The sequence below is a fragment of the Spermophilus citellus genome (genome assembly GCF_964194105.1).
Source record: "Spermophilus citellus genome assembly, chromosome: 9".
Lineage (NCBI taxonomy): Eukaryota > Metazoa > Chordata > Mammalia > Rodentia > Sciuridae > Spermophilus > Spermophilus citellus.
Genome location: NC_138191.1, coordinates 21500382 through 21514811, shown reverse-complemented (window position 1 = coordinate 21514811; position 14430 = coordinate 21500382). Strand labels below are relative to the sequence as shown.

Genomic DNA, 14430 nt, shown 5'->3' with positions numbered 1-14430 from the left:
CATAACTAAAACAATTTCAAGAAGAATATTTTTACTATCAAACCTCACAGAGGCTTTGAGAAACTTTATTTAAAATGAGATAACACTAGATCATATATATTTTTCCAATATATACTTTAAGTATTTAGGGAGCCACATACTGTTGCTGCCTATATCTCTACTCAGATTATACTCAAAACTCACATTGGGAGGCTGCTTTTGTATTCTTTGTAACTAGAAACTAAATTTTATTTGAGAGGCTTAGCACAAAAATACTTTATTTACCAAAAATTATGATTTTCCAGAAATATCAAAACTAACCATATTTGTTGTAGAGAAACAACCTGAGGACGACAGCTCTCACGCCTTCATTTCAACACAGAATGGATCTCCCCGCCTGAACCGACCAGAGGTCTCAGCTAGGCCTGCTCCCCAGGAGGCCTATGATGTTGTCTTGCAACGAAAAGAAAATGAAGGATTTGGTTTTGTCATCCTCACCTCAAAAAATAAACCACCTCCAGGAGGTAAGGGTTCCTATAATCTATCATCTCTCCCTGTAAGTTTACCGTTCTGAGCCTCCCACTGGAATTTATAAGATTAATTAGGAACCATGTATAAATGTCCTTAGAGACTTATTTTTTTTTTAATAGTGAATATTTTTCTATTTTTAAAAGTAGGAAGTCTGAACCAAATCTTCCAGGCTTCAGATTTATCCATCATCTCAGATTCCATAAAATAAGTCTCAGCTCAGTTTGTATCAAGATTGTACGAATGACCTGATTTAATAGATTTAAAGAAAATTGTTTTTTTTTTAATTTTTTTTTTAATTTTTGGGCACAGTGTTTTTAACTTAGAAGTCATGTGTAGAAATGAATTAAATACTAGAAGCAATTGAGAAAAAGCAAAACAGATTAATGGAATATCTATCTTGACCCAAATATGTCTTAGTTCTTTCATATTACTTAATAATAATTGCTATATTCTGGCTATAAATTGTTGAATGATAAGAGGCCTTCTCTCCTACCTTTCATATATATCTCACTAAATGCTAAACCTTTGAAAATTAATCTGAATATCCTGAACCAAGTTTAACAGAATTCTTATATCTGGGAAGGATGAACATGCACGCACACACGCTCCAGTTCCATCAACAAAGGAGGGAGTACATGTGGGAAATTCGGGGCTGTTATGATTCAGCAAATTAAATGTTTGTCTTGTCTTGATATTTCTAAGAAATGATAATCTTTATATATAATTATAAAATCCAATTGAATGTAAAATGAGAAACATCACATTGATATATATTATGCTTGTCTGAAGGTAACTTTATTTTTCTAAGTCACATAATACAAATGTTGACCACATGAAAATATGCCCTTGCTTTTGCCAATGGATTTGATTATATCTTGAATAGGGAGATCCTTATAGACTAGATGGTCATGAAAACCTTAGTGAAAAAAGAAAACACTTTCAGGAAATTGTTATGAGCCAAACCAATTTGCAAAAAAATAAAATAAAAATGGTAAAATTAATGCAAGTGTGTAAAGGAAGAAGAGTCTATGACATGGATGAGTTATTGCTATAGTGTCAGGTCACTGCTCACTGATACTAGTTTCCATTTTCTGAAAGCAGTTGCTATGGCAACACTTGGAACTGGAACTGTCACTGATGCTGTGAGGATGATTATGTGGCCTGTGTCAAAAAAAATGAAAGGAAAGCAGCTTTTAGGTGGTTTTTGTGTTGTATTATTAGAAGTCAGTCTTTTAAAAAACAAATAACCATTTAGGATAATTACATTGTCATATACCATATAATAATCTCAGACATTTAACAAAAATAGTGAAAGATTATTACTCAGTGTCATAGATGCTAAATACTTCTTAGATTGTATTCCCTTACTAGCACTGCAAAAATGAGCAGTCTAATGTTTACCGTAAAAATAAGTGATATAAAAGAATTCAGTGAAAACTTGTATTAAACATGTTTAAACATATTTTTGTAAGTATTTGTTTAGATTTAGCTTTTTAAATGTTTTCTTATTAATGTTTTTTTTTTTTACTTCAGTTATTTTGATGGTTTTGCACGTAGAGATGATCAATCTCTAAATAAGGTAGTGTCATTAAATGTTGGGTTTTGTAGTTATACAAACTTGGATTCAAACCCTGTGTATGTCTTTAATAATGATCTGATTTTGGGTAGGTTATTTACTCATCAAGAGCCTGGAACTTTAGCACATGTTAACTGATGCCGCCATTGTTATCATCATCATCATTATTTAGGAAATTTCTACTGGCTCTTGACCTGTTTTGTTTGGTTTTGTGAAGGCATCTCTATCAAACTAGAGGCTGGTCTTGAATTCATGGGCTCAAGCAATCTTCTCGCCTCAGTCTCCTGAAAAATTGAGACTCTAGTCTGCACCAACACATCTGTGACCTACTTTTTTTAAAGAAATTTTAAAACATTTGTTAATTCTTAATAATGAGATGGGAAAGAAAGCTCAATTAAAATGTACAATCAAGGCAGCAGCTAATATGTGGCAGGAAATGAGTGTTTGCAGTTCATTGATTATCAGTCTGAATGCTAAAATATGCTTAAGTTGTTGATAAATTTTATATAAAGCACCTGAGATTTTCTGTCATGGTGCAAAACCAGAATTCACTGACCTGCTAGTTAATAATCTCACAAAATGCTGACCCCTCATGCCTTCTTCTTAGAATGTCATTCACCTCATACAGATAGACTGGTCCTGGGGTGAGCGAGTATGAAGAGCTTTCCCTCACAGAGACTGAGCAGTTGCTGCAATCTCTGTAGCAAAGAAGGTGTGGTTTACAAGGGAATTAGTAGCAGTGGAGAGGCAAGAATCCTGTCTGTAGATTCTTCACTATGGACTTCATCTTAGAACTCTGCTCAACCAAGGTTACTTTCTTCTGAGTAAATGTATTTTCATCAGGTGACATACATCTCAGAAAGAGTTCCTCGTAGCATTTAGAAATTCTGAGATTCTCCCCTGTTGACTCTGTTGAAGACTGGGATCTGGGTTAGCGTCCCAGTATACGTCAGTGCTGAATGAGCACTGTGCTTAGAAAAGGCCTCTCTTAAGGTGAAAAAGCCCTGCTCATTTTTCACTTTGCCAGTACTTCGGAGCTTTTAATGTTACTCTTATTGTATTGGTTTTCAGTTCTTGTTTGCAGAGGATTTCTTTAAGAAGGGGACATTTCTAGTTACTGTCCTTTCTGATCCTGAAAAGAAATGTTGAAGAGCACTAATGTGATCTTAGCATCGAGGAGGCAGACTGTAAGACAGATTGAGGCCACAGATGAATGAAGATGGATGAGGTGGCTTTGTGGCGAATGCCCTCAGGCTGTGTACACAACAAAACCAAGGCAGGGCTGGGGGTTATCCTGTAGGTAGGTGTGTGTGTGCTCTAAGGGAGCACCTGGCAAAACTTCCCAGTCCATTCAGGACCTTTCTGCTGGTCTGTTTGTGACTTTTAGCTGTCTTGATGGTACTGCTATAAATACCAAGACAGTAGCAATCTACTTTCACCTCCCCTCACCCAGACAACCAACCCTTTAGGAGATTGTATACTGCCGTTTGCCAATTCCTTTTTGCCACATTGCTCACATGATTAGATAGAGGACAGCTGAGACTTCAGAGGTTAATTCTGTTTGCTGCTTTCCATTCAATGTGCCAAGAAACTGAGTAGTTTTCTTCTCAGGGAATCTAGAATGAACATTATGTACGAGGAAAACTTTTCTAAGAAGGAGAATAACTAAGAAGATTTAGAAGGTCATCACAGGGCACCATGCTATTCACCATGTGTTTGTGATGCGCCACCTGTTGTACTGTTAGTGAATCCACTCATAATGCCTGGCACAGGACATGTCTCATACTGCTCTGACATATTTCTAATCACTCTCTTTGCAAGGAAAATTGAATCTTAAGTGCTGGGTGTAAGTCAGAGCTAAAAGGCACTTGCTTCCAACATTGACTTTTTTCTATTTTAAGATAAAATCTCCCACTATATAATCTGAGAAGAGCCAAAGTACTATATCACTAAAGACATAAATCATAACCAAGAATAACTTTTCCACTCCAAATGAGGCTCTATTAAAATGTCCCTAACATACTCTTAGATATGATTCAGAAAACTAGTAAGGAGTGGCATCTAAGAATATTAATTATTCCTATTCATATCAATCGTAGTCAACCAGAGCCCACATGCCTGATTAAGTTTATGACTTAGGCTAGGAAGTTCTCAAGAGACCCTGGAAGGAACATTTGTTCCAAGACAAATGCCCTTTATTGCACAGTGGAAGATATTTTGTTTGATATGATTCCTGATTATCTAAGAATTTATTCTAAACTGTGATAAGAGCAAAGCATCTCTCCGGTTAGGCTCGGAAAGCCCTCAGTGTTCTGAGGTAGGGGTGCCGTAGCACTGCACAGAGTGTCTGCAGATATGTGAGACAAGGCTTTGTGTATTCAGAGCAGAAATGAATTCATGAGCCAAACAGTCTTAACCTTAAATATGTAATGTTCTAACTTCACTCAGCTTTTGACTTTTAAGATCTAAGGACACAAAAGAAATTAATTTTTTATAGAAATATGATTCATTTTAATGATCAGTCTTTTCATTGTACCTGGATTTCTGATCAGTAATTATTGAGTCCTAAACTTGAGTTTGATCTGCATTTATCTAAAAGGTTCCTTGTGGGAATAAGTGCCCCTTCAATAAGGCCAGAGAGAGTCTCATTCATTGTATCAGATTTCAAAATAGCTGAAAGCTTGATAAAGTCCTAATGGCCAACAACAAACAAGATGTCAGATCAGTGAGATATTATCAATATCAGTGAGGTCAGTAGCCCTTAGACATGAAAATTAGGATTACATTACAAAAATTGGAAAAAGACCAGGGATTGAGGTATCGGGGAGGGAGGGAGCAACAGTTGTTATGGGTTCCAGAGCTGCTGAGTAAGCCTAATGAAGATGGCAACTTCCCAGAAGCACCAAGACTTTGTGGGGAGCCTGGCCCCAGGGAAGTCCTGAATAAGAAGCTGAAGGAAAGAGGCTTGGACAAGGATTGTGTGGTCGTTGGCCACTTTCTGGTGCTAAAAAAAGGAGAAGTGGCTGCCAACACAAGCCACCCTGGGACTGCCCTGGGTGCCTTCCAGAGTGGTGTGCCACCTTTTCCTGTGCTCTTTGGCAAACCCTCAACTGCAGTGTCTAGATCGTGTCTCCAGACAGCAGCCAGGTGGGACCCTGCCTGTCCTCTACTGTGGAAAAGGTTGCTGTTGTTGTATCCAGCTCTGACATTCTCCAGGACCTTTTTTGAATTCTTGAATTTTTGAATTCCAGCCTTTTTTGAATTCTCAGTCTTGCACACCCCTCCTTTGTCCCTCCCCTGCCAATTCCATGACAATAGTTATCTTCTTTTCTGAGTGGATTCCTGGCCCCTTTCCTCACCTCCACCTTCACCTGTGGTCTGTTGGATGCCGTTTGGCTCATTTTTTGGCAGAACAGTTACTGTCATTGTAAAGTTTTTTAGATCAAGTCAGTGGCCTTCAATTTTAACAGTTTTCTGGTAAGTGGAAAACAGCAAAGAACTTTATCTCTGTGGTTTAACTATGTAAAGTGTGCATGTGGTCAGAGAGTGGGAGGGAGTTGAAAATAGCTGCACTTGATAGTGATGTGGGGTGCTTCTTTGCTGTATTTTCAGAGAATTTATTTGATGTTATATGTTGAATTTTTAAATTATGATTATGATGATGAATCCAATACTAGTAGTTACCTTAAATAATTGGAAAACTTGGGGATTCTTTCTCATAGTTATTCCTCATAAAATTGGCCGAGTCATAGAAGGAAGTCCAGCTGATCGCTGTGGAAAACTGAAGGTTGGAGATCACATCTCTGCAGTGAATGGACAGTCCATCATTGAGCTATCCCATGACAGCATTGTTCAGCTGATCAAAGATGCTGGCATCACTGTCACACTGACGGTGGTTGCTGAAGAAGGTAAGGAAGCCTAGGCTCACCTTCCCTGTGGCCGAGAGGCACAGCCTGCAGTGCACCAGCATCACTGCAGTATGGACTGTCTGTGTGCTTTGGGGTCTCATTCTTTGCCTTTTCCATTTAATGGCTTTAAAAGACAGTTTATTATAAAGTTGTCAACAGCTCAAGAAAAATAACCCAGCTAGTGAGTGGTGGCCATTTATTTATGTGCTGGAGAAGCAATCACCCAAAAGAAAGACTGGTAAGACTTTTTAGATGTTATTTTCTTAAATAATGTCTTGAGTCTCTGCTTGAGTGAGAGAAAATCCTTTAAACAGTTCAAAGGAGGTCATTTCTGATATCAAGCCTTTCATGTCAGGGCCTTTCCGTGGGGGCAGGACTTTGTTCTGGCAGCTGCTTTATAAGCTGGGGATGGGGGAACATGTAGGAATGGCTGGTAAATAGGGCATAAGACACAGACTGACCGCCCTTGAATAGTGTCACCCTTTGTTTAAAGCTTTTCTTTAATCATCAGGAATTTCTAATTGGGAACCATTTTGAACCCGTCCATGTTCTTTGTTTATGAATTACTAAGTGACCAGTGCGTCGTGCTCATCTCATTTTTCCTGATTTTTTCAAAACTAATGAGGAGAAGACAAAAACAGAATCATGAAGGGCCAGTCATTCATGTTAAGATTCCTCACACTGTGATGTTTATTCTTGTTTTGTTTTCTCTCTCATGGTCCTCTAATGAAGTCAGTTCCTGGGTCCTTTATACTGCTTGATTCTTTCTTTCTGTGCCTGTGGCACCAACCACTCTCATACTTTTCTCTTTAGGGTATTAAAAAGTCTTCTTTCCATTCAGGACACTGCGTTGGGGAGCTCTACATGAGCACCAGCTGCTCTCTGAGGCCCTTTCCAGTTCTAGGTAGGATCCCACAAATACTGGGATGCCTCTGCCTCTGCTCTTTCCCTATTCTATTCTGTTCCCAGGCTCTGCCTAATCTCTGCTGATTCTTCCTTCTAAAATCTTCTTTCAGAGCCAAGTGCAGTATTGCATACCTATCATCCCAGGTACTCAGGAGTTGAGGCAGAGGGATACCAAGTTCAAGGCCAGCCTGGGCAACTTAGCTCTTTGAAGAGGGTATTATTGGCTGTTACACTTAGTAGGTGCTCAGTAAATGTTTTTAAATGAAGGAATGAGTATATAAATGAATAAATGAATGAACAAATGAACAAAATAAAAGTCAGGAGATTTTACTTCTGTGCCATTTCCTGAACAGAAATGCCTGAACCTAATAGAAATAAGACTTGCTACAGAAAGAGTTTACGACCACCTGTTAGCTAGTCATGTGACTTTAAACAAGCTACTTAATGTTTCTAATCTTCAATTTATTATCTGTAGATGGATTTAATAATATCTATTTCTAGATCATTGCAAGAATTAAGGTGAAAATACCTGTAAACCATATAAATATCATAAGTTGCTATCATTAGTTTTGACTGGCTCACTCATTCAGGTGTCTGCTTAAATCTCACCACATCTGGAAATAATAGTAATACTTAGTAAGCACTTAGTATTCTTAACATATTAACTCATTTAATACAATTATACTAGGTAGGCATTGTGATTTTCACATCCTGGTAGAAAACTGTTGCAGAGCCATTAGATAATTTGCCTATGGTTATAAAACCAGTTAACAGAACCAGTCCGGCTTCCAGAACTTGTTGGGGTTTGTTGGTTGGTTGGTTGGTTGGTTTCTTTTTTTTTTTTTTTTTTTTGCTGGGGTTCAAACCCACAACCTCATCTATGTTAGGCAGGCTCTCCTGTGAACTAGAGTGAATTACAGCCCCAGGTCAGAACACATACTTTTAACAGCTGTATTTTCCTTAACAATAGTGTCTAAAATAAACCTCCCCCTGCCTGCTCGGGTTCTCCTCTTATCCCTAACCTGCTTTGCTTTTCTTCATCTCCCTTATCTCAGAGATTACTTAATTATCTAGAATTATATAAGTTTTGTGTAAGATTCAAGTTAGAGATTTTTTTTTCAGTTTACTGCTAAATATTAAGGGTCCAAAACACTTAGGAAAAATTTTTTTGAATGAAAAAAAATTGAAATTATTTTGAAATGTTACTTAGACATGATATACGTTAAATTTCTTTTTCTTGGTTTCTTTATCTGATCTCCATAGCCTGCATTTTAGGTGTAACATTTATTCTGTGACTCATAGGGTAAAAGCAAACCTCTGTGCCACAAGAAATAATATTTCAGGGTTTTTTTCAAAAATGATATTTGCAGTGTGCTTCTGTCTTCATGCCTTTGCCATGCAGTAGGCATTAAGTGATACAAAGGGCTAGAAGTAATGGACTAGCAGTAGTAAGTTCAGTCATATCATCTATAGAAAAGGACTAGTGTTTTTTCCTCAATCCATCTCAGATCAGTATTTTTGTGAAATACAATAAAATAAAATCAAGTGAAAAATAAAAACAAAAAATCTGTTAAATTGTTGTAAGATTCATGAATATTTACACTCGGCATCCTGTACGTCTTATTGCTGACTGACTGTCGTGAGTGGTTACTGCAGACTCTGAGTTGCAGTTACATTCAATCAAATCTATTTTATTAATGCTCCTCACACTTCAGACTGAGTCTACACCTCAGGGTCCCAGACACTCACCTGTGACATGTCTGAAGTCCGGGTTGCTGGAAGTCGATCTGAGCTGGAGGAGTCTGGTGCAGGGGGGACAACAGCAACGGAGGTCTCATTCTTTCTGTCTGGGTCCTATTAGTCCTGTTGCCCCCCAGAAGTCTGGGTTTTTAAGTCCTAGTTCAGTGGTGCTTGCAGCTGGTTACTGGGTGAGGTCTGGGGCGTACACCCAGTTGTAGACTCTTTACATCATTAACTTAAGTCTATCTGAATTCTGCAATTTATCCAAGTATTGGGGTTCACAGTGCATTGTGGGCACATCGATTATCATAATTTACTTATTCACTCAACACAACACTAATTAATATAATCAACAGTCAGCAATCCTATAATATTTCTGGTGCTCATGTCACTTGCCCACAAACCATACTTTGTAGCCTTGGGATAGATAGTTGAGTAGAAAGATCATTTCTTTCTCTTAGTATTTTTTCCAATATTAATATTGATTATTGATGGTGTCTGTTCTGAGGTCATCCAGAAATGCTCATTTTTCTTAAAGTAAAAGTTTCCTTTGACATTCTGGCCCAATACTTGTGGACTCAAGCTTTCCTGGATGATGGCATTCACAGTTTGAGAGAAGTGGAGAAGGAAACTTCTTAGTAGATCGATTCTTAAAATATATTCAATGCGTAAGCACAGCCTCTTAAAATACAATCATATTTGACTTGTAAAAATCACATTTCAGTGATTACACAATATTTTATTGTACTGTAGGTTTTGATTAAACTTTGGAAACATTCAGAATCCCTTCTCTTTTTTTTCAGGGAAAAATAGAAAGTCTGTCTTCTCTCCATAAAAATTTCATTCATGGGCTTTGTAAATCTTCCAAGTTTCTCATTGAATTCAGTATAAAACCTATCAACTGCACCACAGCCAAATGAATATTTGTAGCTCTAAAGCTATTTTCAGATATCACACATTCAGATCATTCCTTAGAACTACATTGCTTCTCATCCAATACTGCTTCCCCGAGCCATTCACTATTAATAGGTAACAGGCAGTTTCCTGGAAAAGAAGAACTATTGTTCCCACCATCCTTTTCCTTCCTTTTACTGGATACTATTTAGTATCTGTGCTGTTTTGCCAAGGAAAAGGCAGAGTAAGTCCCAGAAAACTCTCGAGCTAGGCACTCATGACATGATAACTCCACCTCATGGCATTCCCACAATACCCCATCTTCCTCCCCCATGGGACCTTGTTCTCAAGTATGGAACACAAAGTGACTATTCTGGTAGTTTCTGCTTACTGTAAAGAAATCTTTGTGTTGTATTATTCTTTCAAATTGATTTCCAATTTTGTCAAGTGTTGTTTATTTGGTTTTCAAGACTGAGCATGTTACCAGATGCTATCAAGGACTCATATTGGAGTGATTCTGGTAGCGTTGGCATGATTTGGTTTTGTTTCCCACTTATTTATTCCCACTTGTCTCCATATTCCACTCCTTTCTCTCACTACTCCCACTGGCAGCCATTCTAGTATGTTTTACATGCCTCATTTTTATTTATGTATCTTTTGAAATACATTTTTATTCTGTGTTGGTATTTATTTTTGAGTTATATAAATGACATTGAATTAGAAATTTTTATGCTGGGTTTTTTCCCTCAGAACTCTGTTTTGTCTTGTTTTTTCTTTTTAAAACAATATTTTGCTTTTCCAAGATCCAGTCTGGGATTCCTCCTGGCATTTAGTTGTCATGTCTTTTTTTTCTTCTTCTTCTTTTTGATTGAGCTATAATTTACATACTGTAAAACTCATTTTCCTAACATGACAGTTTGTGCAACCATCACCATAATTTCACAACATTTTATCCACTAAAAAGAAACTGCATACCTATGAAAGTCACTTTCCATTCTCCTCCAACCCCATCCCTAGGCAACCACAAATCCACTTTCTGTCCCTATAGATTTATTGGCATTTCATATAAATAGAATCAAATAACAGGTGGCCTCTTGTGTTTGTCTTCTTTCATTTAGCAAAATGTTTTCCAAGTTCAGCCTTGTGTGTGTGTGTGTGTGTGTGTGTGTGTGTGTGTATATATATATATATATATATATATCATTCCTTTTTATAAATAATAATATTCTATTATATAGGCATATATTTTGCTTACTTATTAATCATTTGTTAGACTTTTGGGTTGTTTTCACTTTTTTACTACTGTGAATGATGCTGCTGTGAACATTAACATACAATTTTGTACCAATGTACAGTTTCATTTTTCATGAGTATTACCTAGGAGTATAATTGTTGGGTCATTTGGTGCCTCTGTTTAACTTTCTGAGCAACTGCCAAACTGCTTTCCACAGAAGCTGCTCCATTCTGTAGTCTCACCAGCAATATATTGAGGCTCCCAGTTTCTCCATATCCTCTCCAACACTTATTTTTTGGTTTTTGGATTTGGGGGGGTGGGGACAGGATGGGGAAATTGGTTGGTTGGTTTTCATTCCAGCCTTCTAGTAGGTGTGAATGGTATCAATTGTGGCTTTGATTTGCATGTCCCTGATTACTAATGATGTTGAGTACCTTTTTGTGTGCTTACTGACCATCTGTTTATCTTTGGAAAAATATCTTTTCAAATCCTTTGCCCATTTATACCTCAGTTATTCATCTTTGTTGAATCATAAGACTTCTTTATAGATTCGATCACTAGATCTTTATCAAGTATCTTCCAGTCTGCTGTTGTCTTTTCACTATCCTTTGATGCATGAAAATTTAGATGTTGACAAAGTCCAAGTCATGTATTTTTTTCTTTGGCTGTTTGTGTTTAGTTGTTAAAGCATTGTGTGCTTAAGATTTATCCACATTGCTGGGTGAACATAACTTGAACTACTTGTCAGTCTTCCATAATGTATATTTACCACATATAGCTGCTCACTCCCCCATCGACAGCCAGACTGCCTCCATCTCCACAGAATCATAAACAATCCTATGAAATAAATCCTCATGCATGTACCTTATAAAACTGAAAATTCCTGGGAGTGGAACTGCTCGAGCAAGGGTATCCACGTGTTTAACTTGACTCAGTACTGTCAGATTCTTCTCCATCTCTACTTCCACCACTAAATCCCTGAGGATTCCTCCCTGTAGCTTTAAATCCCAGCCAGTGCTTGGCATTATCGGCTTCTGAGTTTGCTAGCCGAGAGTAGGAGAAGCACTATCTCATCATCATTTAATTTTCAATTCCCAAAATTTCCATGAATTTAGCAGCTCTTCACATGCTTGGATTTTTTTTTTCCCTTGTAAATTGCCTGTTCATGTCACAGACATTTTTCTTTTGGGATTTCTATCATTTTCTTGTTGGTACTTAGGGATTCCTTGTGAATTACATAGGCACCAGTTCCATTTTTTTTTTTTTTTTTTTTTTAGAAAGTACAAATATCTCTTCCTGTCATTTCTATGTTAATTTTGACCAGGGTCCCTTCTTAGACCAAGATTCTTAGCTTAAATGTAATCAAATTAGTCCTATTTTTTACTGTATGGCTTGAGTTTCTGAGGTTTTAAGATAAATCATCATTTTGCCCCACGTTGTAGAGATTTCCTCTAACATTGACTTCTATTAGATTTATCATATTGCCTTTAGGATTTAAGCCATCTGGAGCCGACTTTTGCATATAGCTTTAAGAGGAATTCAGTTTTATTTTTTATTCCTATTATGAGCTAGTTTCCCTACACAGCAACTAGTACTTCCTTTTCCCATTGACTTATGATGCCATCCATCCTGCATATCACCTTACTCTATAAACAAGAGTCCACAAGGCTCTCTCTGTTCTACTTATTTGTTTTTGGGCTAATATGAGATATATTTGTGTGTGTGTGTATATGTATATATAAATATGTATACACATACATATATAATACATGTAAATTACATATAAATGATTATTTTATCTATAAATTTATAATACTTTCTGTTATATCTATTAGAACAAATCTCTCTTTCTTCCTTTGTCTGTCCCTCCTTCCTTCTCTCTTATCCCCAAATCAACTTTTACATATAAAATCTTAGGGCAGATTGTTAAGCTGCTCCAAAAAAACATCCAAACTTATTGGGATATATTAAAAATATATAAATATATTAACCTTGAGAGAATTTATATTTTTAAATATTAAATTATTCCTCCTAAGAGCATGGGATGTTTCTCGGGTTTTTCAGATCATCTCTTATGTCCTTCAACCAAGTTTTGTAGTTTAGAAAGCTCTCTCATAGGGTTCTTCTTTACTCTTTACTCTTGTTGCTATGGATCAATCCCAGGGTCTCCCGCATGCCAGGCAAGTGCTCTACCGCTGAGCCACATCCCCAGCCCCTCTTACTCTTGGTAAATATAATTATCAATTCATTATGATGTTTCTTGCTGTAGTTTAACTGTGGATTTCATGTTTATCCTTTGATAATATAAATATACTTAGGTATTTACACACAGAAATTCTAGGAGAATTTTAATATTTATTGAGAGAGATGCTTACCCCATTGCTTTACTATTTAGAGACTTCTCAGATAAAATTCAAAGAAAATATAGGCTTGCTTGACATGGAATAAATATTTAACTTTGAGAAGTGGAATAGGTTATAACACAGAAATAAATTGGGGAAACCACACAGCATGATTTGAAGGACTAAACTAAAAAATACTAATGGGAGGACGTTTTATTTAACCTTGATGAGGACAACATAAAGATAAGAAGTATGATTCGTGTAATCAAGGAGGTGCCCTCTTACAGGAGAAATAGCATCCTGCCCTTGTCCTACTCCTACACAGAGCAAAAAGTGCTGTAAAGACTGTGCCTAAGGGCAGGGAGGATCTCAGGAGGGGAAACTTTGAACAGGAGGTGAAGTGAAAAGGTAATAGTGCCAGTGACACATTTGGATGTATCTTATACACACCAAAATGCACTGTTTCGTTTTGTTTTGTTTTGTTTTGTTTTTAAAGCAAGATAGTTGGCAGTTGGTATGTTTGAATTTGTGTATTAAAACTGGAGTCCTGGAGGCAGATTGAAGGCCACATTGGTGTGGGGAGACCAGTTAGGAGGCAACTCCTTAAGTTAATTCGGAAAATAAAATTCTTGATAACAGTACTTTAAAAGAGCCACCCGTGGACTGAGGTTGTGGCTCAGTGGTAGAGCACTGGCATTTGTGAGGCACTGGGTTCAATTCTCAGCACCACATATAAATAAGTGAATAAAATAAAGAAAGGTCCATCAACAACTAAAAATATATATTTTAAAAAAAGCCACTTTCCCTGCCAAAAAAGTCCAAGATGATAGCTAGAATACTTAATGTTGAAGAGGAAATATTACCCTCTGGATAAGTTGTGGTCTAAGAATTGGTCCTACATCTCCAGACCTGGAGCACATAGTTGAAATCAGTGTTGACACACAAAACCCGCAGCCACAGCACTTTAGGAATCCTCAGGGGCCTGTGGCTTAACCATATACCATTTTTCTGTTCTCCTGCCACTTTCTACCTTTTCCCCCAAGTTGTAAGTAGTTCTTAAATATATTATTTATTTGTGTTTTTTGTCCCACAGAACTTTGAAGAGAAATAACTTAATCCAAGCTATAAAATGGTGATACAATAATAAAGCCTGGGTTTCAGCTTCCTCAGTAGAAATTGCTTCCTGACATTCATATTTCTTATCTTTAACATCAGACTTTCTCTATTTCCATTTTATTCCAATAATCTGTTTATGTGTCAGTTTCTATATGTTCTCTTAGCCTAAAATGGCCTCCATATTGAAAAAATTGTAAATAAGGT

The 14430-nt window shown here is 37.0% G+C and overlaps 1 protein-coding gene across 3 annotated transcripts in view; it reads left to right on the top strand.

Annotated features, from left to right (window-relative positions):
* MAGI3 (membrane associated guanylate kinase, WW and PDZ domain containing 3) overlaps nucleotides 1-14430 on the top strand; it is a 225741-nt gene that overhangs the window by 198540 nt on the left and 12771 nt on the right. For all 3 annotated transcript variants that reach the window (XM_081307115.1, XM_081307114.1, XM_081307116.1), the window contains exons 15-16: nucleotides 315-503; nucleotides 5809-5994. In XM_081307115.1, coding sequence (XP_081163241.1) covers nucleotides 315-503; nucleotides 5809-5994 — 375 coding nt within the window. The remainder of the gene's footprint in view (nucleotides 1-314; nucleotides 504-5808; nucleotides 5995-14430) is intronic.